The sequence below is a fragment of the Lotus japonicus genome, chromosome 2, assembly GCF_012489685.1.
Source record: "Lotus japonicus ecotype B-129 chromosome 2, LjGifu_v1.2".
In the NCBI taxonomy this organism is placed as follows: Eukaryota; Viridiplantae; Streptophyta; class Magnoliopsida; order Fabales; family Fabaceae; genus Lotus; species Lotus japonicus.
Window position 1 is genome coordinate 92,444,695 of NC_080042.1, and position 23,436 is coordinate 92,468,130.

Consider the following 23,436-nt stretch of genomic DNA (forward strand, 5'->3'; position numbering starts at 1 on the left):
CCCGAACCGGAAGGTTATTTTATATTTCATTTTAGAAATATGTCAAAGTAACAATAAATAAATTATGTGTACAAAAAAACAATAAATAAGTCTTTTATTCTTATTAATGCACTAGTAATACTCAGCCTAAAGTGTTACTCCCTCCGGTCCTATTTATAAGCATGAAAGAGAAGAAAAAATTTGGTCCTTTTTATAAGAACCAAATGAATGTTTGAGCTATATTAATTAATTTTTTCCAATGATGCCCTTATTAATTCTAACTTGTAAAATGTGTCTCATTAATTATTCTCTCTCTTTCCCCCTTTCCAACACTAATAACAAAGGGTAATTTTGGAAGTTTATTTTGATTTAAGACAAATTTAATGCATTTTATCTAGTTTAACTACATTTCTTAAACTATGTGAATTTTTTTTTTGTTGCTTATAAATAGGACCGGAGGGAGTATTAATGTTGTATTCTTATTCATGCACCATAAATAAATGTTGTATACTTAATTTCAGGGGAAGCAGACAAAAAGTAAATACCTAGATACTCCATACATGATTATGACAAAAAGTCAAAGATAGGTGGGTCCAAATCATTATCTAAGCTTTTAATTCCACAATAGAAATTGTTTTCACATGGAGTAGCAGCAGGAGCCATCCCCGCCGAACATGAACACCAATGTTGTCGTGATCATAGAATCATAAATTTTCCCCCCAAAACCTGCTCAAAGACTCGAGAGACATTCAATGTGAACCAACCTGCTTCTTCCTGTCAGCAACTCATAAAGTTAAGTCACTTAATTATGTCCCCCCTTTCATAATGCTATCTATCTTTCCACAAACTAACAAAGTCCTAGACTAACAAGTCTTCAAAGAAAGATCAAAACAACGTGACCAACAACATTTTACACCAAAGTTTGGTTATTTAAGATAAACACTCACATGGGTGTCTCTCTCTTTCAGCTTCTGTTTGAGAATCCCTACCCCAAAATCACCATGAATTCTCTCCATCTCCTCCTTTTTCTGTTTCTATTTTTTGCATTTGTCAGTCCTCAGACAGTTCTTGGAAATGCAGAGCTCAGAGCTCTGATGGACTTGAAATCCTCTATGGATCCTGAAGGCAAGATCCTTAGCTCGTGGATCAGTGATGGTGATCCGTGCGGTGGCTTGTTTGAAGGGATTGCGTGCAACGAGCACCGGAAAGTGGCCAACATCTCCTTGCAGGGAAAGGGTCTTTCAGGTTGGCTCTCTCCAGCTGTGGCTGAGCTTAGATGCTTGACAGGGTTATACTTGCACTACAACAATCTTTCTGGGGAGATACCTCCACACATTTCAAATCTCACTGATCTGGTTGATCTCTATCTTGATGTCAATAGTCTATCTGGAACCATTCCTACTGAAGTCGGTAACATGGTTAGTCTCCAAGGTGAGTAAACTTACAAGATAGTCTTTTGGTATTCATATTTCACAGTGGTTTAAAATTACAGCATAAGCTTCATAATTGTAATCAGGTTTTGAATTGAATTTGGATCTTCTGCTGCCCCCGCAGCCTATGCAGCAAGCAAATGATAAATGTTTAAAACTATTTTGACCAATTCAATTTTTTACTAATCAGTGAAGAATTTCATCTAAAGAATCAATGGCCATGAGAGAATAGCTGTGGATCCATATTGGTTTTGAATTGGGTTTAGGGAATTTCATTTTCCAATGAGCCAAATTGGTTTGAGTCCTTTATGTTAGTTAATCATGTTTACCTTTTTTTTTTCAGTACTCCAGTTGGGTGATAACCAGTTGGTGGGGAATATACCTACACAGATGGGTTCCTTGAAGCAGCTCAGTACACTTGCTTTGCAATATAACAAGTTGAGTGGTCAAATTCCTCTTGGCTTGGGGAACTTGGAGAAGCTAAGCAGGCTAAATTTGAGCTTCAACAACTTCAGTGGAGCGATTCCCGCAACACTAGCCCATGTTGCACACTTAGAAGTTCTAGATATTCAAAACAATTCTCTCTCAGGAATTGTTCCTTCTGGTATGCCTCCATTATCCTATAGTTCTTGTGAAGTTTTTACCTTCTGCTTTTCCCCATCCACAAATTTTACTGGCATTTCTCTTTGTATTTTAGTCTAAATCTTATTAACGTTTTGAAAATGAATGGGAAGCATTGAAGAGACTTGGAGAAGGATTCCAAGGAGTAAACAACCCAGGTTTATGTGGAGATGGGTTTTCTACTTTGGGAGCTTGCAACAAAGATCAGGATTTGAACGTTAACCATATTGATGCATCAGGCCAAGACCAAGCCAAAAACAGTAATCCTACAAAGACTCTTCCAGAGCCTGCACATATTAAGTTGCACTGTAACCAGACCCATTGCTCAAAATCAAGAAGGTTTTCTCAAACTGTCTTCACAGCGAGTGCCATAGCTATCATTCTTACAATCATAGGTGCTGGAATTTATACATATGTTAGATACCGCCGCCAAAAGCAAAGGATTGCTTCAAATTCTTCTGAAGGGAAACTTAGTCCTGAGCAGCCTAAAGAGTTATACAAAAAAAGTCCATCTGCACTTGTTAATCTTGAGTATTGCAATGGATGGTATCCAATGCCTGATGGCCAAGATGCTGGTGGAGAATCCAATGAATATCTTAATGAATATAGGTTTAATGTTGATGAGGTTGAATCTGCGACACAGTACCTTTCTGAAGCCAATTTGTTGAGTAAAAGCAAATTCTCAGCAGTTTATAAAGGAGTTATGAGAGATGGTTCTCTTGTGGCTATTAGAAGCATTAATGTGACATGCTGCAAAACAGAGGAGGCTGAATTTGTGAAGGGGTTGAGCTTAGTAACCTCACTGAGGCATGAAAACCTTGTCAGGCTCAGAGGTTTCTGTTGCTCAAAGGGTAGAGGTGAATGTTTCCTTATCTATGACTTTGCCACCATGGGTAACTTGTCTCAATATCTTGACATAGAAGATGGAAGTGGCCATCTTCTTGACTGGTCGCAGAGGGTTTCTATCATCAAAGGCATTGCAAAGGGTTAGTTGTTCATTATTCCTGATATTCTCCTAGTTGTTCCTAACACATGGCACAACAGAAAAGTTTCAATTATATTTGTCAAAAAATCAATAATTCCTGCAATGTCCTTTATGCAAATGTATTACAAGTTTTACAACAGACCAAAACTTCCAGCAATTATCATTTTCAGAAAGGACATTGAAGGAGACTAGGAATTATACGTTGATGGAGACATGCAATCATTTAGATAATAAGACTGTTTTATGATTTTTAAGTTCAGGAGAACTTCACAATTGTCAATTTCATGCTGCATCACTTTAGATAACTTAATAATTGACACTTGCTATTGGTTTATGACCAGGTATTGGATATCTGCACAGTAATGAAGCGAGCAAACCTACAATAGTACACCAAAATATTTCAGTGGAAAATGTTCACCTTGACCATCAATTTACCCCATTGATCATGGATGCTGGACTGCCTAAGCTTCTTGCAGATGATGTTGTTTTCTCAGCTTTGAAAGTAAGCGCTGCCATGGGATACCTCGCTCCGGAATACATCACTACTGGACGCTTTACTGAGAAGAGTGACATATATGCATTTGGTGTTATTGTTCTTCAAGTTCTATCTGGCAAGACGGCAATAGGTGGTTCAATACGCATAGCGTTTGAGTCCTCAAGATTTGATGATTCTATTGACACAAATCTTAGGGAAAGGTATTCAAAATCTGAAGCAGCGGCGCTTTCAAAGCTTGGAGTGCAATGTATCCATGAGGTCCCTGACCAAAGACCAACCATGGTGGATGTGATTCAGGAGCTGAGCGTGTTGCCTACTCACTCATAATGACCTACTACTTTCTATTGGCATCAAGAGGGGTTGAAACATTTTCTAATAGTTAAGTTCATTCCATGACTATCACTGTCATGAGCATATATAGTCTGCTAAATTAACTTATGCCAATAATTGTATACTATTATCATGAACAGCCGGGATTGCTGAAGGATATTCTTTTACTGTAAATTAAAAGGCTAAGGTGATGATTTCAGCATTGTTGAATGGCTTGAATTTTTTATTTATATTGTGCGGAACTCACTGTGAGCCTTGTTTAGGCAGACTTGTGAAATGTATCATATCAGAGAAATTTTCTTATGTGTTAGAGATCATTAGGTTTTAACCATTAAATCTAATCATGAAGGATCAATATTAAAACATGAAGTTAAAAAAAAATCCCATGACATGTTTCAGTGGTCATGTAATTATGAAATAAATTTTAACTGACTATCCATGTATGGTTGTACGGTCAAGATTTCTTCCTCTTGTTCTCGTATAAAAACATTTCTCACTAGATACATCACCTAATAAAATCAGTATTGCAATTCATTCCCATCTGAAAATGTATCAGTTCTTCACTTGAATCTTCATTCAAATCTTTTGTGCAGAGGGAGTATGTAAAAAGAAAGATGAGGGAGATCATGGAATTAAGAGTTTATGATCTTTTTTTACCTTGGCTTTATTAGGAAAGAGGAGGTAGCAGAAAATGGTGGAAAACTCGAGTCAAAATATGGGACAAGGGGTTAAGGGAGGGTGCAGGGGATTCAAAAGTGTTTAGAGGGTAGTTAGATACTGCATCTTTGGAAAAGGGTAGAGGGTGAAAATAGCATTGGTTGTACGCTAAGTGCTTAATAAGGGTAGTTGGGAATGAGGAGGACAAGTCATAGTGGGATGAAGTTTGGGCTGGTGATACTATTAAATACAATAGATTATATTATATAACATAGCCTGCAATAAGGAAACAACAAGTGATAGAAGACAAAGTGGTTTTGGAGAAACTTGTTTCATGGGAAGGAAATCCGTTCAACTCTCTTCTCGATGCTTTTTAAGGAAAGATGCACAAGACCAGGAGGAATACTGGCGATGGAAGACAAAAATTACAGTAATAAAAGGCACCCAAAATCATGCAAATGATAATTTTTTCGAGCAATTTTGGAACAAACTTGTACTGCTGAAAGTTAATATATTTGCATGAAAGGTGCTACAGAATTAAAGTCACATAATGCCACAAATGTACTACTAGTTACAACTTCCAACTACATATGCTGAAACAGTTGACAAAATGATAGTTTTGCACAGGTACAAAGATATTGTAATATCTTATTCCTTTCTAAGTTGCCAAACGCAAAATTGGTTTACAAGAAGGTTCCTAAGGAAAAATGACAAACTGCTATTCTATCACAATGAAACTTATTCCGCAAGAAAATCCAAAACTGCCATCTTCCAGTTTCCTTTTCACCGGGTATTTTCACCCGGTGGAAGCATAATGATTACATTAACTCCACATTTACAATACTGACCTTTTGAAGACATTGAACATCCTAGGCAAAAGCAGTGTGCTGTTGATGATCTTGAAGCCAATCAGAAGGCCACCAATCTGGTTTACTAGCAACAACCTTCACATCCTCTTGTCCTTGAATGGACAAGGCACTGGACCCCTTGAAAGCTTCCTCCAGCCGCAAGAGCCCCAACCCACAACCTCCTAGGGCAGTAGTCACTGTACCAGCTTTTTTGCTAGATGCTGTGTTTATTACTTCTGAGCCTGGAGCGACTTTGTCTAATAATTCTGGAGATGCAGAAATAGAATGGTTCAGAGTGTATTGTATTGTCGATGATAATATAGAATATAAGTACGGTAGTCCACCCTAGTGGGCACCTATAAGTACTCCTTGGAGAATTACCTTTCCCATCACTGTCAAGAAACCTTAGAGGAACTATACGCTTCCGAATCACTCCTCTGTGGTGTGTACGAGCAACGAGTTCCTGGCCCACATAGCAACCTTTGTCAAAGCTGATTGCATTAAGGCCTACAAGATTACACTCAAGCGGCACTGCCTCACCTGGGCATGATCAATTAATCAAGATAGTTAGACACAGCTCGCAAAAAGAATTCTGAGGAATTCTTACAATGAAACAACTATGCACCTTTTGGAATCTCAGTTGATCCTTCTGCTACTCCCTTCTCTATTCTCCATAAAAGGTAATTCTCTTCATCAGTCTCTTTGTCAGCCTCAATTAGAGGTGCTGCAACACGTAGAGGGAAACCTTTTAGACTACATATCTAGAGACTTGTGACAGTAATATAAAATATTCCAGCCATAAATAGATGCAAATCTTATTAGCAGCAGAGGAATAGATACTAACGAATTATATTTGATGGGAATATCCCTCTGAAACCAAGACAGGCCAATCTGGGATCCTTAAACCATTGCCACCCAAGATTACCCCCACGTGATGATGACATTGCAGCATCATCCACACCAGCACCCCAGCCAACAGAAGCTGCCTCTGGTTCTTCTACGTGTGAGGACTTCTCAGTAGGGCCAGAACCATAACGCTGCCAGCATGAGAAATCGTTTGTGACATCATCAATCTCAACCTTTGACCTCAACCGGTATCTGCAACACTAAAATCTTAAGGTCTCTGTACCATTGAAATACATTTTCCGCCCTCACCTAGCTAGCTTTGAGGGTAGAGTTAGGCCTAACCCAAACTCTAATAAGAGTGCACTGCTTCCATCATAATATAACACCCTAGTTTTTTCCTTAGAAGTTTGCTCTTTGAAAGTTAAAAAATAGAAAACAACTGTTGCATTGAGTACTAGAATACTAACCAAAAATTTCTACACCAAATAGTATATAGTACGAGTTTTCTCCTGTGAACATGGCACCTAGGAATTTCTCAATTCTCACATTGTTCCAAAAAGTGGATAAATGGAAGCAATGGAACATCGCTTACGTCAGTGATATCATGTCATGTATCTCTAATTCTCTATCTAATTGGCAATTGAGTAGAAATAAACTCCAACCCTGACTGACAGTATTGTAAAATTAACAATCAAATTAATACAATAGCAAGAGTCAATGATACAGAACAAGAACAAGTAAGAATCAAACGCCATAAAATAAAATAAAAAATTCAGTAATCCCCGAAAGAGAAGGAAACTCACTTTATGAAGGTTTCCAAACACTCATCCAACACAGAAGAATCTACATCGGCATACAAATCAAAGGGTTCATCGGCGGCGTCGGAGCCAGGCCCAGACCCGGTTCTATCAAGCTTGGCGGTGACTTTGGGCGGGTTATAGAGAAAGAGGTCGTAGAGGAACCTCCCTTGAGGGGTCAACAACGCAGCATACAAAGGAGGAACCGACGCAGCAGGCACGTTGGGTGTAGGCATATTGGCGGTTTTCTCACCAACGGGTTCAGCAAACCTCCGTACATCGTTGGTCAAGAGGCCCTGAAGGAACTTGATGGTGTCAGGTCCTCGGAATCGTATAACGGAGCGGGACTTGAGGAGAGAGGCGACGGGTCCAGCACTATGGAGCTGGGTTTGTGGACTGTGTTTGGAAGTTGTTTGGTGTATGGCTCTGCATCGTTGCGTAAAGGATTTGGGAAATGCTAATCGATTCATAGTTAGTCACTGTTTGATTGATTGATTTGGGGAGTGAAGAAGATGAAGATGAAGATGAAGAAGAAGTGATGATCAGCTGAATTGAGAAGCCAGAACTCGGGAGGTGAGGCCACGTGGTGAGTGGTTGGGTTGGCACGTTTGGTTAGTGATTGATAGGTGTTCGATCAAAGTCCTGTGAGGAAATCCACCTCACCTGCATTTGGAGTTTGGACCACTTGGGCCTTTTCAAATTGTGTCAAATTTTTTTCTTCAAGTTGTTAACTCATAGCAAACACTCCATTCTTAGGTTATGTTTAGTTTAGTTTTTCATTTGGTAGTTGATTTGGGGCATTAAAATTCGATACCACACATCTGTGAGCCCCAAAAATAAAAGAGACTATGAACATTTGTTAGGTAAAAATATTTTCAAACTGAAAATTAATCGAACACTTAGTCATTGTTGGAGTTTGAGCTTGATCATTTGACATGTGTGTATGGAATACAACCACATGTATAAGTGTGACACTTTCATCCATACATGCAGTACATGGCTAAACCCGACCCAATTTGACAAGTGAAAACACATTGACGGGATGTGGATTCACGTTTTGTCTTATTTAAAATCGAATTTTGGGTTCAGTTTGGTGTTAGTGATACTTACACTCAAACACGCCCAATATACTTAAATCATGATGGATTTTCATTGATGATAAATGATTAAAATATGCTTACATTTTTTCTTAAAATTTTAGTGCCCTTGACGCCTTTACCGTTTATGTTCATGTTAGGGCTCTCAATTTGACTTGTTCATTTGGGCAATTTGTTGGTATATTACTAATTTACTAGTGATTTTGTTTCTATAATTTTTTGTGCTAATGCATTTACATGGTTAAGTAGATTTTCTTTAACCGAATTTATTATTAGATTTAATTTTTTATAAGCAAATGTTACTCTTTCTTAGATATTGTTATGAATATGTTAAAACCTATTGTTAGAATAGTAATTTTAATACATTGACCAACATGATATACTTCTATCAAATAGTTATCTCTTAATCATTTTCTAAAGGTTAAAATGAATTTAGAATCGAATTGAGAAAACCCAAAGGGTTCAGGTTTGGGTTTAGAAAGACAAAACCTAGCTCGATCGTTGTCATCCACTTGCATAAAAATGTTTTAGGTAGAAATTTTGGATATTTTATGGATCTAAACTTTTTGGATATTTGGATATTTTCTCAGGTAGAGACATTTTGGATATTTTATGGGTCTAAACTTTTTGGACATTTGGATATTTTCTTAGGTAGACATTTATTTATGGATATTTTTTTAGGTATAAACCAATTATCAGAACCGCCTTGGTCCACAAGGCAACATTGAATGCGACCAAATAGTCAAAAAGGATGATGTCAAAAAGTTGTGAAAAGCGGAAGCGGTTACGCAGGTATGAACAAGACCCACCGCTGAAATCCAAAACCAGCAACAGAGTCTGTATGAAAAAGTTAAGCAGTTAATGCTCCTTTCCCCATAGCATTCATTATTTCGGTCGCCTTACGCAGAAAGCACCGAGAAAATTTCAAACTTAATTGCCAATTCGAGTCTCAAATGTCAACAACACAACACTACCCGCACCGTTATCGTAATCTCACACGTAGGATTCACATCACAACCACGAAAAGTCAATGGTCCATTGCTCCTACTCTTGTTCACCACTCCATGTTCCTTTATAAATAAGCCCCTATTTGACAATTTCGCAACCACACTTCAACCAACAACAGAAACACCCAGCATCAAAACACACTCAGAAAGAAATGAAGCTAGTTTGGTCTAAAGAGAGAGCATCCAACGCTTACATCGACACAGTTCAATCTGTAAGTACTAGTGAATAGTGATAGTGATTATTGAATATTCAACCATTTTCAGTTTTCTTTACTATTAATCTAATACTCTGTTCTGATGTTTTTATTTTCCTTTTTTGTGCAGTGTCAGATTTTCCGGGAATCAGGTGTGGCGGAGCTGATTTCCGCCATGGCGGCGGGGTGGAACGCGCAGCTGATTGTCGAGACATGGTCACACGGCGGAGTTATCCCCACCAGCGTGGGTTTAGCCGTGGCGAGGCGCCACACGGGTGGACGGCACGTGTGCATAGTCCCTGATGAACGGTCGAGAACAGAGTATGAAAAAAACATGGCTAAGGCGGGCATGTCGCCGGAGATTCTGGTGGGGGAGCCGGAGGAGGTGATGGGTGGTTTGGTCGGAATAGACTTCTTGGTGGTGGATTCACGGCGGAAGGATTTTGCTAGAGTTTTGAGGGTCGCCAAGTTGAGCGGCAAGGGTGCTGTGTTGATCTGTAAGAACGCCAACTGTATCTCCAGGACTGGTTCGAGTTTCATATGGCGGAGCGTGGTGGCTGAAGGATCGCGCCGCCTTGTCCGGTCGGTGTTTCTTCCAGTGGGGAAGGGGCTTCACATGGCGCACGTGTCAGCCAGCGGTGGGGACAGATCGGAGGCAAAGGTTAAGGGTGGTCGTGGACATAAATGGATTAAGCATGTTGATCAACGATCAGGGGACGTGCACTTTATTAGAAGATGAATTCATTTTTGTTTTTTGTCTAGATCACTTCCTAGCAGACCCAATTTTTACCCCTTCTGTAAATAGAGACAGTTTAATTTGAATGGAGTAACAAACTGATCAACATAACTTTTCAATTTTCTTACAGTATTTATATATGTACCTTCAAACCTTCATTGCTTCTTGGTAGCATGTCAATTTAATACAAAAGGCACATTTAGAACACTTATTTTTAATTCCTTTAAAAAAAAGTTTAATGGCTGAAATCTAGAATGTTCTCGTTATTAGGATTATTAGGTCAACTGTAAGGCTCATTCTAATTAGGCCAAACTTAGCTCTAGAATGTCGATGTTAGTACAAATTTGTATTCCCCTTTCATTGAGAAATTAATAGAAAATTGAAGCATTTTATCTTTCTCTTTATTTTCTTAGTTTTAGTTCTTAGGGTTCTTAGATTTCTTTCTTGATATAAATTAGCTTCTTGTCAAATAGTGCTGTCATTATTGTACTCATGCATCCCATGGATCTATTTCGTCCATTGTTGCATTCTTCAAACCTACATCATTCATCAATTCAGTCCGAGATGTTTGCTGTTTTTAATGGCAATTTTTTCTGGGCAATTTTCTACAAAATATGGGTTCATGGATCAAATTTCCTACCTGCATAGTCATCCACCTTCAATCCCACACAAACCTCACCTTACCAACATTACCAACATATTTAGATCGATTTTTTGATTCTCACACCGATGAAAAATTCAATTAAGGACTGGCTTGATCGACGGTGATAAATTCAGGGACATTTAAAGGCCAATTTCAAAATATGAGACCGGACTGTAGTAAGTGAACATATTCAGGGACTAAAATGAATGTTTACTCTATTTTGTAGTTTGTGTGTGCTTATGTGCGCGTGCGTTCATGTGCGTGCGTGTGTGTGAGCATGCAACATTAATGGTTTGATCATATCCTTTCTGCAAGAAGTTGGAGAACTTGAAGACTACGTCGTTTGGGGTAACCCTCTTTGGGGCACCCTTCTCATCCACGGCAAGACCAGCCATGTGGCTCTGTTTCACACCCTTGAATAGAACGTTTGTAATTCTTCAAGTCCCTTATGCGGCCACTGCCGCTAGATAGGTTCGTTGCAAATTTTCGATCTTTACTTCTTGGGGTTGTTTTTTTTGTTGTCTTTCTTGATCTAGATCAGTTCAATTTTCAAGAAATTCGACTTGCTTACTTAGTAATTTGTTTGTGTTTCATAATTTTGACATTGTATCTCACAATTCCACAAATATTAACAATTTACTTCCAATTAACTATATATTGATTGTGTGAAGATATTTTTTGCTCATCTTCATCAACTCTTACGTTCCTTCTTCCATGTAATGGATGATGGTTAGGAGAGGCAAGATTTGATGAGCTTGTCCATTGGAAGTGAGTTTGAATGTGTGAGTGTGAGCTCACCGTTTGAGTCTTCTAATGCTACAACATCGTTGGCTAAATAACATATATTATGGGTCGGTTTGCTACTTTGTCCCAAAAGTTGGACAAATATAAAAGAAAATTCATCCCTAAGCCCTTGAAAACGTTATCCATGGAGATTGAGAAAAGTGTCAATTGATTGCCTCACTGCTTTATACTTGATAAATTTGAGGGAGTTGGTAGGGATTCTCTTTTCTATTACATCAGAAAAATAAATTTCATACGACGTTAGGAATCGATCTAGACTCAACTCATTTCATGCATTTGAGCTATCATAATTTACTCCTCTATCTTATCATATTCTTCGCATTTTGTTGTTTACTTTGAAGACAAGAAGCATCATAAAGCAGAAACGTATTTGGGGTGGGCCCAAAAGAGGTTGGGAAACTTCCGGGCTAGCATCGTTGATGATGCCCATGCGTCGACATCCTGAAGGAGACCCGACCCGTCCGCTTACCCATTAGGAGTTGGGTATTATTCAATGAATCCTATCTTGGAACTTTCGACAATTCAACACGTCATGAATCATGATTTATGCGTTTTATTTTTTTTCTGTTCAAATTCAAATTCAATTCAATTCAATTCGTCAAATTATTTATTTATACATTAGATTTTCACATTCAAATTAAATTAAACTTGACGAAAGAAACAAAATTGTTCTGTATCATTCCCTTCTTCGTGCTCTCGTCTCGATACCAGAGCCAGAGCCAGAGCCAGAGCCAGAGCGATCGTGATAGGGCAGAGCATGTCTATGTCAGATTCTGATTCCTCCTCTTATGTCGCCGCCGACTACAAATATTTCAAGCAAATTACCCGCGACCGTAAGCCCTCTCTTTTCTTCTCTATCGATTCATCAAATTCCTCATTTGCTTCGTAACTTGCTTTGATTAGTTCAATATATCTGCACTAGCAAGCACTTCCTCATGTGTCATTTCAGACTTTTGAGTTTGCAACATGGTTTATGGTTCAAGAGAAATGATCAAGTGCTTTGTTTGCATTAATGATAAATTGATTAAAACAAGTCTTGAATTACTGAATTATCAAGTACTTTTTGTTTAAAACATGCTGGTTTTGCCAACTTTTTGCTAGCATTGCATGCTTTGGGGTTTCCTCTTTGCAATTAAAGAGGTATTGATGGGATAAACTATTTGATTTCTGTGTGATGATATTGCCCTTCCAGGATTATTACATGAAATGCTCAGGTCAATAAAAACAGGGGATTCCAAATCAACTTGGAAGGTATATTATGATTCAATTACTTCTACATCAATTCATTCAGCTTTACTCTGGATATACAAGGGCTCATCCTTATGTCTGTTTTCCATAAAATTTATGGTTCAGACTTCAGAGTCAATTACCATTTTTATATTGGTTCATGGGTTGCTTGCCTGCAGGTACTAATAATGGACAAACTTACTTTAAAGATAATGTCTCACACATGCAAGATGGCTGATCTCAATGAGGAAGGTATTTCATGTAAGTATCATGAGATTCAATCTTCAGCTCTTATAAGTCTGACATGCCATTTTAGAATTAAATTTACATGTTCTTGTTAGAAATATAATATAAAACCATTCATGTGACTATGCTTAACCATTCATTGTTGTTAGTAACTTAGTATATTTTAATTGTTTCATTAAAAGAGGCTGTAAATATAGCTTTTTTCAGAGTTTGATTACTTACAGAGAACCAACACAATACCATCAACGGCGATTCTATCACAAATTAACTTGATTGCTGTTGTCATAATTTTTTTTGTGGCTTTGTTAAGGATATTTTACACTTTTTGATCTATTTTGCATACTCATTGTTACAGCTCGTACTTTTAATTCTATTTCCTGTATAGAGTGACATATTCATTCTCTTTTTGCAGTGGTCGAAGACATATACAAACGAAGGCAGCCATTTCCAACCATGGATGCTGTATATTTCATCCAGCCAACCAAAGAGAAGTAACATACCTGCTCTTCTTTTCTGCTCCTATTATATGTAGTATGATAATAATGTCTTAATAAACAAGTCATTTACAAAGCATTTTGGAGAGTATATTTCCATCTCGTTGTTGAATTGAAATAAATTTGAGTTTATACTTGGGTTTAGAAGTTTGAAAGGCATAGTTTTTTCCTACTTGTTCTTTATTCTCTTAAATTCTCAGCTAATTAGCTTCCCTTTTATTCTCATCTTATGTTTACTTCCAAATATGCCATAAATTATTTCTTACTTTTTCTTGCCATAAATCCTCTCAAGTCCGTTGTCTTCAAATTACATAATGATGCATTTCTTATAATTATTCATTTACATTGTAAATTATTTGATGATAATATTGCGGTGTTATTTTGGCTGTAAGATATTTTCATTTAGTTTTGATGTACAATTTATTTAATCTAAATTGCAAAGTTTTTTTTGGTTGGTTCCACATTTAGTGATTCTCTCTCCATTTCTGCTTGCAGTGTAGTTATGTTTTTGTCAGACATGTCTGGAAAGGCTCCCTTATACAGGAAGTATGCCATGATCATTATAATATCTCCTGTTTGTGCAATTCATCCTAGCTTCTACTTATTTGTTTTCAAGCCTGTTCTATTGTGCTGTTGTAGGGCATTTGTTTTCTTCAGTTCAATTATTTCCAGAGAATTGGTTATGGATATCAAGAGAGATTCAAGGACGTTGTCTCGATTAGGTGCATTGAGAGAGGTGATGATATTTGATTAAGAAACTAGACTGTACTTAAATTCATACTTGTGGCCGTAACAGTTAGATTCCGTATTCTGATTCCCCCCTCATTTGAATGACATTGTGTAGATGAACTTGGAGTATTTTGCCATAGACAGCCAGGTATGTGGTTGTATACTTTTCACTATCATATCGATCACCTTTGTTCAATATGAGTAATATTACTTTTCTTCCTTTTTGGTTTTGAATAACTTTGAAAATGATTTTGTAGAAGTCGTCCTTGTGTTAGTTTCAGTTCCACATAGCCATGAGTTTGTCTTGTAATGTATCAGGAATTCAGGATTTTCTTCAGATAAATTAATTATAATCTATTCATTGTTGAAGAAAACCTTCTCTATACAAACAGAGCTGTGCTTGAACCTTGAATACACTGGATAAACTGCACAAACAAACTTTTTATGGAAATAATTGAAGCACTTTCCAAGAAGTGAAAAGTGAACAACCAGAAAATTTGCTGATTAGAAAGTCCATCTATGCAAATTGGCAATTTTGGTCATTTATGTATATCTTTTACAATACCTTATTAGGCACCTGGTTATTGAGATCTTTCCTCAAGAAATATGTGTCAAATTTCAATTTCACTGGTTAGAGATTCTTTAATAGTTTCTAATCTCATCATCATCCTATTATTTGGTACCTTCATTTTTCAGGTTTGTTTTATTGTCATATTAATGCAGGGTTTCATTACAAATAATGAAAGAGCTTTAGAAGAGCTATTTGGGGATGAAGAGAATAATTACAAAGGTGTTGCATGCTTGAATTTGATGGCAAGACGAATTGCTACAGTGTTTGCTTCATTAAGAGTATGTATATTACAAGATACAAAAAGTTGTAGTCAATGCTTTATAATTGTTAAAACACGTGATTGAGAAGTCTTTTGAAGCATGTAAATATCTTTTAGGAATTTCCTTCTGTTCGCTTTCGTGCTGCCAAGTCCCTAGATGCAACCACAATGACTACTTTCCGCGATCTTATTCCTACGAAGCTTGCTGCTGGAGTCTGGGACTGTCTTATGAAATATAAGAAAACTATACCAAATTTTCCTCAGACAGAGACTTGCGAGTTGCTGATTCTTGACAGATCTATTGATCAGGTTTCATAGCTCATTTTGTTGGCCATTGACTTATATTCTTATGGCAGAGTGTCATGTTGTTTGCAATGAGGATCTTATTCTGATTTTGCAGATTGCCCCTGTAATACATGAATGGACTTATGATGCCATGTGTCACGATTTGCTGAATTTGGAAGGGAATAAATACGTTCATGAAGTAACTTCTACATTTTCCCTTTCTCTGTGAATTTTGTGTCTGCTTTCTTCTATATAAAGTATAAACATGAATATACTATATTTTTAAGGTTCCTGGCAAGGACGGCGGTCCACCTGAGAGAAAAGAGGTTCTTTTGGAGGATCATGATCCTGTATGGCTTGAGCTTCGCCATGCACATATTGCAGATGTATGTGCTTCTTTTACTATCCTAGGCTTTAGCAACATGAATACCTTTTGATATTGATGACCATGATGCCAGGCTAGTGAACGGCTGCATGAGAAGATGACCAACTTTGTTTCAAAGAACAAAGCTGCACAAATCCAACACGGTTCAAGGTGAGTGCTAATTTTCTCGAGATTTCTAAGCAATGAAATTGTTACATAAGAGGACATTGATGGTGATAGTCTTTATTTGGAATTAAATATTTGGCTATTTTTATAAATATCTTATGTTCTATAAAACTGCATGATTTATTTGACTCACCCCATAGTCCGACTAGCATTCATACCCAGTGTGACATAAAAATTGATACTTCGCCACCTTTGCAAGAGCTAGTTGTCTTGTCTGAGAGAAGACTTCGAATACATTCCCTTCTAGTTTGTACTGAGGGACAAAGAAGTAGATAAAAAAAAAGCAAAGTATAAATTTTTCTTCCATGTGACAAAATGAATTTGGGTCAAACAATGCAAGTTGTAGAAGTTTGTGTTTTTTCTTAAATTAAGCCTAGTTTTGTGGTTTGATGGAAATGTTTATTTATTCATCTGGTTCCTGCCGTAATAAACATCACTTAAATTATCAAATTGTATTGTATTTATAGAAATAGTGGTGAAATGTCAACAAGGGACTTACAAAAGATGGTTCAAGCACTTCCACAATACAGTGAACAAATTGGCAAGCTCTCCCTCCATGTAGAGGTTAGTTCTTTTGTCATAAAATCATTATACAACTTCTTTCCCCTAATATTCATTATATGGTGTGATTTGCACAAATACATTTTCTATCTAATCTTTCGAGGCTATGTTTTTTTTTGCAACTACGGGGAATCATTTATATTTTTAAACGAAGGGGGCCTATTTAAAAAAATCCTGTAAAATAAAGGGACTTGAAGATTAATTTAATCATTAATAATGATAGATGATGGGCTTCTTCATCCAGATTGCAGGAAAAATCAACAGAATCATTAGGGAGTCAGGACTGCGGGAACTTGGCCAGCTGGAGCAAGATCTTGTTTTTGGAGATGCAACAATGAAAGATGTGATCAAATTTTTTACTACGAATGAAGTAAGGAATTATCCTAGATGAGGAATCAAAGGGTGTTTTTTTTAACTCCTAATCAATGTACATGTCAAAATTATATAGCTTTTAGTGCAAGATAGAGTTGTGAAATTAGACATGCAACTTTTACACTAACTTTCATATTTAAACTGCTTAATTCAGGACATATCCCGTGAAAATAAATTGCGCTTGTTAATGATTCTTGCTGCAATTTATCCTGAGAAATTTGAGGGAGAAAAGGGTATGAATTTAATGAAGGTATGGCTTCTTTCTTATTGGCTTGCCCATCATTTTATATTTTAAAGAATAAATATGCTGCTAATGATGTTATTCCTAACAGCTGTAATGGTGTTATCCAACTTTTATCTTTCAAATGAGTTTTTCAGGTAGCAAAATTGACAGATGAGGATATCTGTGCTGTGGAAAATTTGAGAATGCTTGGGGTACAACCAAATACCAAAAAAAGTTCGACTCGTACTTTTGGTCTGAAGTTTGATATGAATAAGGTAAAAGGTAATTTCTAGTTAAAAATTGTGAGTTTTCAAGGTTACATTATGCCTAAAATGTGTTCTTTTAAGTTGTCAGAAAACGCGTGCTGCAAGGAAAGAACGTCCTGGTGAAGAAGAGAAATGGCAGCTATCGCGCTTTTATCCCATAATAGAGGTGCAAATTATATCAATATGATTTTCTCGCATAAAATATGCATTCGCTTTAAAATTTCAAGGATAGCAGCCATCAGCATAAAGGAAGAGTTTAACGATGTAGTTTGGTTGTCTGAGGGTTCCAAATATTAGTCGCTGCAAAAATGTTGAATAAGCAAATAGTTTTTGCTACTCTATCGTATAATGTCTTTTCGATTATGTTATGGGTTGCATATTTATAGCCTCAATGCCTCGTGTGATGTGTTGATGATTACTCAGGAACTCATTGAAAAACTCACAAAAAATGAACTGTCAAAGGTAGACTATCCATGTTTGAATGATCCAAGTCCAAGTTTTCACAGCTCCCCCCTTGCTGGGTCTTTAAATGAAAATCATCATTCGATGAGATCTAGACGCACGCCGACTTGGGCTCGACCACGAGGCTCTGATGATGGATATTCCAGGTTTTCTTGTCTTCATTCCTCAGTGCTAGTCAGTAATTTAATTATTGCTTTTGATCAGATCAGTATATTTCTCTTTCTTTGTCCATTAACTGTTCTTCCCTCTACTTGCTCGCTTATTATTCACCCTTCGCTTATGAGTTGTGTAGACTTGCATTAGCTTGTTATTATTATTATTATTATTAATATATTTTAGTTTGTAGTAAACCACCATGCGTATGTTGAAATAGCTAATAAAGCCGCAACTTTCTCATGTGATTTTCATATGTTCCTGCTCTCATACAGCGATTCAGTGCTTAGACATGCATCAAGTGATTTCAAGAAGATGGGGCGACGAATTTTTGTATTTATCGTCGGTGGAGCAACCAGATCAGAGGTTTGAATCCTTTCTTTGATGAAATGAGATTATAATATTTAATCCTTGTGTTCTAATTTCTGAACTGAACGTTGTTTTAATCTTCAGCTGAGGGCTTGCCACAAGCTTAGTGGAAAGCTGAGGAGGGAAATTATTCTGGGTTCATCAAGTCTTGATGATCCTGCACAATTTATCACGGTATTGAAGTTTCTACCTTATTCCTTGCCAGATGTGTTCCTTAACTAGGAATTGCAAATATGTCAAATGCAACAACGATCCTTGCTTGACATTTGTCTTCTTTTGCAGAAATTGAAGACGCTAACTACACATGAACTTTCATTAGATGATCTCCAGATATGATGAAATTGGGGAACTCGAAGATGAGCTTCTGCTTACTTGTAAAATATATTTGTTGTAATCATATAGTTTAATTGTCTCATTTTTGCTGATTCCTTGGACATTGACATTCAAGTCCTTGTGATTCAACCTAGGTACTAAGCAAAGTTATTTGTATAGTTTTCACAGAAGCGACATTATTTCAAATAGTGAAGTTAGAAAACTTTGCTGTTACTCGGAAAAGGAAAAAAGATCACATTTCGGTCATATAAAAAAGGACCTGTTTAGCTGGAGTTGTTCATCTAGCTTTTCACTCTAATGTCAATACAACCAACTAAGCAAAAGCAATCTCAGTTTCATCAATCGACCATAAGGATGCGTGTCTATGAAAAAAAGTGTCCAAAACTAAAGACGCAGAAGACTATTCTTGCTTCAAATATCATCAGTGAAATAATTTTACATTACAAATTAGCTCTACCCAAACACAAAATATGCCTAGAAATCTAGTAAGTATATATGCTTCTTCAATCTTCAGGATCGCAACTGCGGAGTAGTTTCTCCTTTTGAGATATCAAGTTTTCAGCCTTTCTCTTTTTCATCTCACTAACTACTTTGTTGACATATGCAATGTATCTCTCAACATCAAATTTTCTTTTGCAGCCTTCATAGTTCATGTATCGAATTTTCCCAAAAATGGGTCGCTCTCGCCAACCCTGAAACGCATTACAACATGAGTGCCAAAATTCTTGAAAATTTACAATTCTTTATGACAGTTTCGCAAAAAAAGTAACTACTACATTTTATGATCCAAAAGCACAAGGCCAAAACATCATTCTTCCTCAACATTCAATTATAAATGAAGTTGTAGCAAATAAGAACAATATAGGCGAACCTGATCATGGACCCCACATATTGACCACATGCAGCCACAATAACCATTTGGATCCCTCCCATCTATTTCATACTGCAATCAGGTGAAATTGATGTCATTTAGACAAATGTAATAACAGTCGCCTCATTAAAACTGCATTTGTGATTACATTACTTCACTGGATTGGTTAAGGATTCGTACATTACCTTATCATTTAAATAAATACATATCTCAAGTGCTTCTTCAGGTCCTCTTGTCCACTCTAGTATCTTCTTTGCCCAATACATTCTGCACGTGAAAATTTCTATTTGAGGAAACAAATATTTATGCGGTGTGTCTCTCCTAATATGTTATTATACAGTGTCCTGCATAGTAGGAAAAAAGTAAAATTTTCTAAAATGAAGCAGAAATCCAGAAAGAGAACATGATTTAGCATATCTGGGGAGATATTCAGCAAATTTTGTAGACTTCTCTAACCAACATAAGGAACCATTCATACTATTTCTCTACCTCTCCCCATGGCCACACAGTCACACAGCCAAAAAAAAACTAGGCTAGTGGCACAGTATCAGTTTGTCAACAGGATATTCATGACGGGCTGGTTAGTCTGATGCCTTGGGAAATCACAGATTCCTTGAAGAATGAGAAGTTAGTTTTTTCTATGCAGATAACGATGATATATGAATACAGAAGAGCAGACTTGGTAAAGAAGATGTATTGCCTAAGGTCATGTGGTTTATGGAATTTCTCCTGATCCATGGACATGGCAATTTGCTGAACTAAACTACTTACATGTTCCTTGTGTTACCATCTTCTATATCTTAGATCCTTTTCTAAACACTTTTTTTTGCAGCAGTAAATTTTATAAATGATGCTTCCATAGTATCAGTAGACTCACATTGCTTCATAATGACATATGGATACACATTGCTTCATAATGACATATGTAATAAACCTAGGCTGGGCAACTTAAGATTCTTTGGAAAGCAGCAAACAAGAGACAATGATTCATAAAATAGTTTTTTACCGCATAAAACCATGCATTTTCCCAAAATGAACCATCTCCAGCTGAGAAGCATTCCATAGCTGATATTTGTAACAAAACAATATAATGCTCATCAAGGCGAATTCCAAATGAAAACCCAGTGAGTTAGAAGGAGCTGAAGTGTGACGATGCATTAATATAGGGGCTATGAAAAAAGTCAGTTTGAGAGCCAGTAAATTATTATATGTAAGAAAGCGCAGGAGACTTTGAAAGAGTCAGGTGGTTTTAATTGGGAAAGTTATTATTATCCATGAATGATTAGCTTACACGATCTGCAGTCTGTGCTTTCTCCAATTGTTCCTTCCTGTGAGCACAAAAGAATACATGAGCCTGCTTGCATAGCAAGTAAACAAAAACATTATAGAGTTGCAAAACAATGTGACTCACGAGTAGATATGTTCTCTCTTATCAGCAGCATGATCGAGTAAGGTCTTACGAGCCCAATCCCATGCTCCTTGTAATGAATCATACTGAGGCTGATAGTAACAGAAGTTATCAGCAAGTTCTCTCCGCACAACTAACTCCTCCAAGAAAGCATCGGCCGCCTTAAGAACAACAGCAAGTCAATCACAGGAAAGTTAAACTCAAAAAACATGTAAATGGAAGATATTCATCACCATTGGTGGGAATAAAACCAAACAACAGAAGTGAAGAACACGCTGCAAACGGCAGGACAAGTACAACAAACCTGAGGGCATGATGTTCGCAGCTTACGTGCTTCCAAAGCACACCTTTGAGCAGATATCTGTCCAAAATGCAAATAGGGCGATAAACCAGAAAGGGCAGTGGTTTTACACGGGTTATTGCGGTCTAGGTAACTTTTCAACCTTTTAGTCAAGAATCCATTTTTACTTCCCATCAACACTTCCATTGCTGCAATTTCCCCTGGCACACACCAATCAACTTCAGGAACCTCAGCCCCTCTAGTTTTAGAAACAAAAAACAAATTCAGGTTAACATAACCACATGATTTTATTTGAGTTTAGAAGCCTATAAACAGAATTCTTAGAAATATAATACAAAAACATTCATCTTTTTTCAACCAACAAATGAAGCTTTTGGGATAATTATTTCACGACATGGGATGTTAACAGAGTCTTTATAGCCAAGTAACCTAGAGTTCGGTCCTTATTGACCACATTATTCTAATAAAAGAATAATATAACTCTAACCTCAAGACCTCAGCAATGAGATCATCCCAGTCGATGATGCGGTCCTCGGTGACAACCCATTTTCTAGATTGTGGTTCAATGTCAGGGAAATCAGTGAGATACTCAGGAAGCTTTTTGTTAATCTTCCCCCTTATGGTCCTAGCACTGTACTCCAATTTATCAGAAGCCACCCAAATTGGCACCACATTGTGAGCATCCACTTCATGCACCATCACCGAATCACCAACCCTCTCACAAATCTCCGATTTGCACCTCCGAACTTCACGCAAGGGTGACATGTCCGTCACCAACAATGAAGCCCCGCATTCCCTAACAAATTTCGACACAGTCTCCTCTGCTTCACCCTAAAATACAGAAGTTAGGTTAAATCAAATTACAAACAACACGGTTCAAGGGTTGAGGAATTTCAAAGAGAGAATGAAAAAATTTACATACCCGGAACAAGAAAAAGGGGATTTGAAGAGTGTGTTGAAGTTGGTGACACAATTGGCGTAAACCCCTGAGCATGAACCCTAGATGACGAGACTTTGCACCCAGAAAGTGATCGAAGAGATTGAAAACGACGGCGACGGGAACGTTGGCTTTGTTGGCTTGGTGAACGGCGTGGATAAGAGCCCAGTTGTCTCGAACCCGTTGATCTCTGAACATCCAGTACACGACGGGACCCGATTCGCCGTTGGAACGGGGCGACCCTTCTTTCAGGGTCCGAATGCGACCCGGATTGACCGACATTGGCGACGGTGCGGAAGCCATGGCCGTGAATTGAATCGGAAACGCAGAAGCCGAACCGGCGCGTTGGAGTTTGGAGGGAACTTCAACAGTTTGATGTGTGGTTTCAAACTAATATACGCGCTTCCAGTTATCGTTTGACACGTGTAACGTAAATTATTTTTAATAAAATAAATCTGAAATGAAAGGGTAACTGGATCTCATTTCTGAATTTAAAGGCCCAATTTAAAGCTGGATCTCGCTAGCCCATGCAGACAATAAGGTTAAACAATCCTCAAGGCCCACAAGTGAAGGAAGTTTAGGGTTTTTGGTAAAAGTTCTGTTATTGAAGTATTTTCTAAATTTGATTTTAGTGAGCAATGGGAGAATCAAAATTTGGTGCTTGCAAATGATGTCTCATTTTCTATCTCATCAATGAGACTGTGTCGTATTAACTAAAATCACCTTGTATATGGTGTATGAAAAAAATTTACTGCTGGGAGAATTATCTCGAGTCGAATGTAGAAACTTCCTAACCTAAACACCCAAACAAAATAAAAAAGATTTTGATATAGAAGTTTGTTTAGCGAAATAGGTGAATGAAGAAGGATTTTAGGCTTAACAGTTGGAGATTCTCATATGACTGAGTTCAACTATACCTAGATATGGACATGAGCGTATAAGGATATATATGAATATGTATATGGATATGGTGCTGGACAAGCAACAAGAAATCGTTTTCGATTCATAGGTATATGCAATGACTTTCGGTTAAGCTACCATGGATGGGGATGGACGGGCTTGTTGACAAGTAGCTCTAAAGAAATAGATGATATAAATCCATAAGATAATAATAAGCCTTTTGGAGCCATTAGAAGGAATTCATTTAATTTTCACCCTAGAGATCAATGCCTACTCTATGCTAGTCTTTGCAAATTGCAAATACATACATTTTGCAGCAGCTAGTGATAGATTAGTACAAGGTCCACTGCTGAAAATGCACGTTGTCAGGTTTAGTTGATTTAAAATATATGTATTCTCTCCATTTGTCATCACTACTACTCGTGCTCGCTTATATACATTTTTCCTAC

General features: G+C 37.3%; 5 protein-coding genes across 5 annotated transcripts; 3 read left to right on the plus strand and 2 right to left on the minus strand.

Moving 5' to 3' along the window:
- Positions 1-564: 564 nt before the first annotated feature.
- LOC130741090 (LRR receptor-like serine/threonine-protein kinase GSO1) lies at positions 565-4,083 on the plus strand. The gene is made up of 4 exons (XM_057593882.1): positions 565-1,410; positions 1,753-2,013; positions 2,144-3,016; positions 3,357-4,083. The coding sequence occupies exons 1-4, from the start codon at positions 927-929 to the stop codon at positions 3,836-3,838; spliced, it is 2,100 nt and encodes a 699-aa protein (XP_057449865.1). The 5' UTR covers positions 565-926; the 3' UTR covers positions 3,839-4,083.
- A 909-nt stretch (positions 4,084-4,992) lies between these two features.
- Positions 4,993-7,680, minus strand: LOC130741091 (putative transferase At4g12130, mitochondrial). Its single transcript, XM_057593883.1, has 5 exons — positions 6,996-7,680; positions 6,191-6,444; positions 5,972-6,070; positions 5,728-5,886; positions 4,993-5,612 (listed from the first exon to the last, which is right to left on the minus strand). Exons 1-5 carry the CDS (start codon positions 7,457-7,459, stop codon positions 5,368-5,370), a joined length of 1,221 nt encoding a protein of 406 aa, XP_057449866.1. The 5' UTR covers positions 7,460-7,680; the 3' UTR covers positions 4,993-5,367.
- A 1,393-nt stretch (positions 7,681-9,073) lies between these two features.
- LOC130741092 (uncharacterized) lies at positions 9,074-10,142 on the plus strand. The gene is made up of 2 exons (XM_057593884.1): positions 9,074-9,305; positions 9,418-10,142. Exons 1-2 carry the CDS (start codon positions 9,246-9,248, stop codon positions 10,024-10,026), a joined length of 669 nt encoding a protein of 222 aa, XP_057449867.1. The 5' UTR covers positions 9,074-9,245; the 3' UTR covers positions 10,027-10,142.
- A 1,957-nt stretch (positions 10,143-12,099) lies between these two features.
- LOC130741093 (SNARE-interacting protein KEULE-like) lies at positions 12,100-18,783 on the plus strand. The gene is made up of 21 exons (XM_057593885.1): positions 12,100-12,303; positions 12,663-12,721; positions 12,877-12,958; positions 13,356-13,434; positions 13,933-13,983; positions 14,077-14,173; positions 14,282-14,314; positions 14,890-15,015; positions 15,114-15,305; positions 15,397-15,480; positions 15,569-15,667; positions 15,740-15,816; positions 16,299-16,395; positions 16,637-16,762; positions 16,919-17,014; positions 17,143-17,262; positions 17,342-17,419; positions 17,677-17,861; positions 18,144-18,234; positions 18,322-18,411; positions 18,520-18,783. Exons 1-21 carry the CDS (start codon positions 12,228-12,230, stop codon positions 18,571-18,573), a joined length of 1,992 nt encoding a protein of 663 aa, XP_057449868.1. The 5' UTR covers positions 12,100-12,227; the 3' UTR covers positions 18,574-18,783.
- A 164-nt stretch (positions 18,784-18,947) lies between these two features.
- Positions 18,948-22,458, minus strand: LOC130741095 (deoxyribodipyrimidine photo-lyase). The gene is made up of 9 exons (XM_057593886.1): positions 22,073-22,458; positions 21,638-21,981; positions 21,154-21,388; positions 20,853-21,010; positions 20,733-20,769; positions 20,448-20,506; positions 19,627-19,708; positions 19,442-19,513; positions 18,948-19,262 (listed from the first exon to the last, which is right to left on the minus strand). Exons 1-9 carry the CDS (start codon positions 22,388-22,390, stop codon positions 19,074-19,076), a joined length of 1,494 nt encoding a protein of 497 aa, XP_057449869.1. The 5' UTR covers positions 22,391-22,458; the 3' UTR covers positions 18,948-19,073.
- Between the last annotated feature and the right edge of the window lie 978 nt (positions 22,459-23,436).

What these genes read in the sequence shown, in the direction of transcription:
- LOC130741093 (XM_057593885.1), top strand. Translation starts at nt 12,228, where the DNA reads ATGTCTATGTCAGATTCTGATTCCTCCTCTTATGTCGCCGCCGACTAC. An exon ending in ATTCCAAATCAACTTGGAAG is followed by an intron (nt 12,722 to 12,876) that starts GTATATTATGAT and finishes GCTTGCCTGCAG; the next exon opens with GTACTAATAATGGACAAACT. An exon ending in GCCATGCACATATTGCAGAT is followed by an intron (nt 15,668 to 15,739) that starts GTATGTGCTTCT and finishes CCATGATGCCAG; the next exon opens with GCTAGTGAACGGCTGCATGA.
- LOC130741092 (XM_057593884.1), top strand. Translation starts at nt 9,246, where the DNA reads ATGAAGCTAGTTTGGTCTAAAGAGAGAGCATCCAACGCTTACATCGAC. An exon ending in ACATCGACACAGTTCAATCT is followed by an intron (nt 9,306 to 9,417) that starts GTAAGTACTAGT and finishes TTTTTTGTGCAG; the next exon opens with TGTCAGATTTTCCGGGAATC.
- LOC130741090 (XM_057593882.1), top strand. Translation starts at nt 927, where the DNA reads ATGGGTGTCTCTCTCTTTCAGCTTCTGTTTGAGAATCCCTACCCCAAA. An exon ending in TAACATGGTTAGTCTCCAAG is followed by an intron (nt 1,411 to 1,752) that starts GTGAGTAAACTT and finishes TTTTTTTTTCAG; the next exon opens with TACTCCAGTTGGGTGATAAC. An exon ending in CATCAAAGGCATTGCAAAGG is followed by an intron (nt 3,017 to 3,356) that starts GTTAGTTGTTCA and finishes GTTTATGACCAG; the next exon opens with GTATTGGATATCTGCACAGT.
- LOC130741091 (XM_057593883.1), bottom strand. Translation starts at nt 7,459, where the DNA reads ATGAATCGATTAGCATTTCCCAAATCCTTTACGCAACGATGCAGAGCC. An exon ending in TGTTTGGAAACCTTCATAAA is followed by an intron (nt 6,445 to 6,995) that starts GTGAGTTTCCTT and finishes TTAGTGTTGCAG; the next exon opens with ATACCGGTTGAGGTCAAAGG. An exon ending in ATTCCCATCAAATATAATTC is followed by an intron (nt 6,071 to 6,190) that starts GTTAGTATCTAT and finishes TACGTGTTGCAG; the next exon opens with CACCTCTAATTGAGGCTGAC.
- LOC130741095 (XM_057593886.1), bottom strand. Translation starts at nt 22,390, where the DNA reads ATGGCTTCCGCACCGTCGCCAATGTCGGTCAATCCGGGTCGCATTCGG. An exon ending in AAGAGAGAACATATCTACTC is followed by an intron (nt 20,770 to 20,852) that starts GTGAGTCACATT and finishes TTGTGCTCACAG; the next exon opens with GAAGGAACAATTGGAGAAAG. An exon ending in GTATTTATTTAAATGATAAG is followed by an intron (nt 19,514 to 19,626) that starts GTAATGTACGAA and finishes ACCTGATTGCAG; the next exon opens with TATGAAATAGATGGGAGGGA.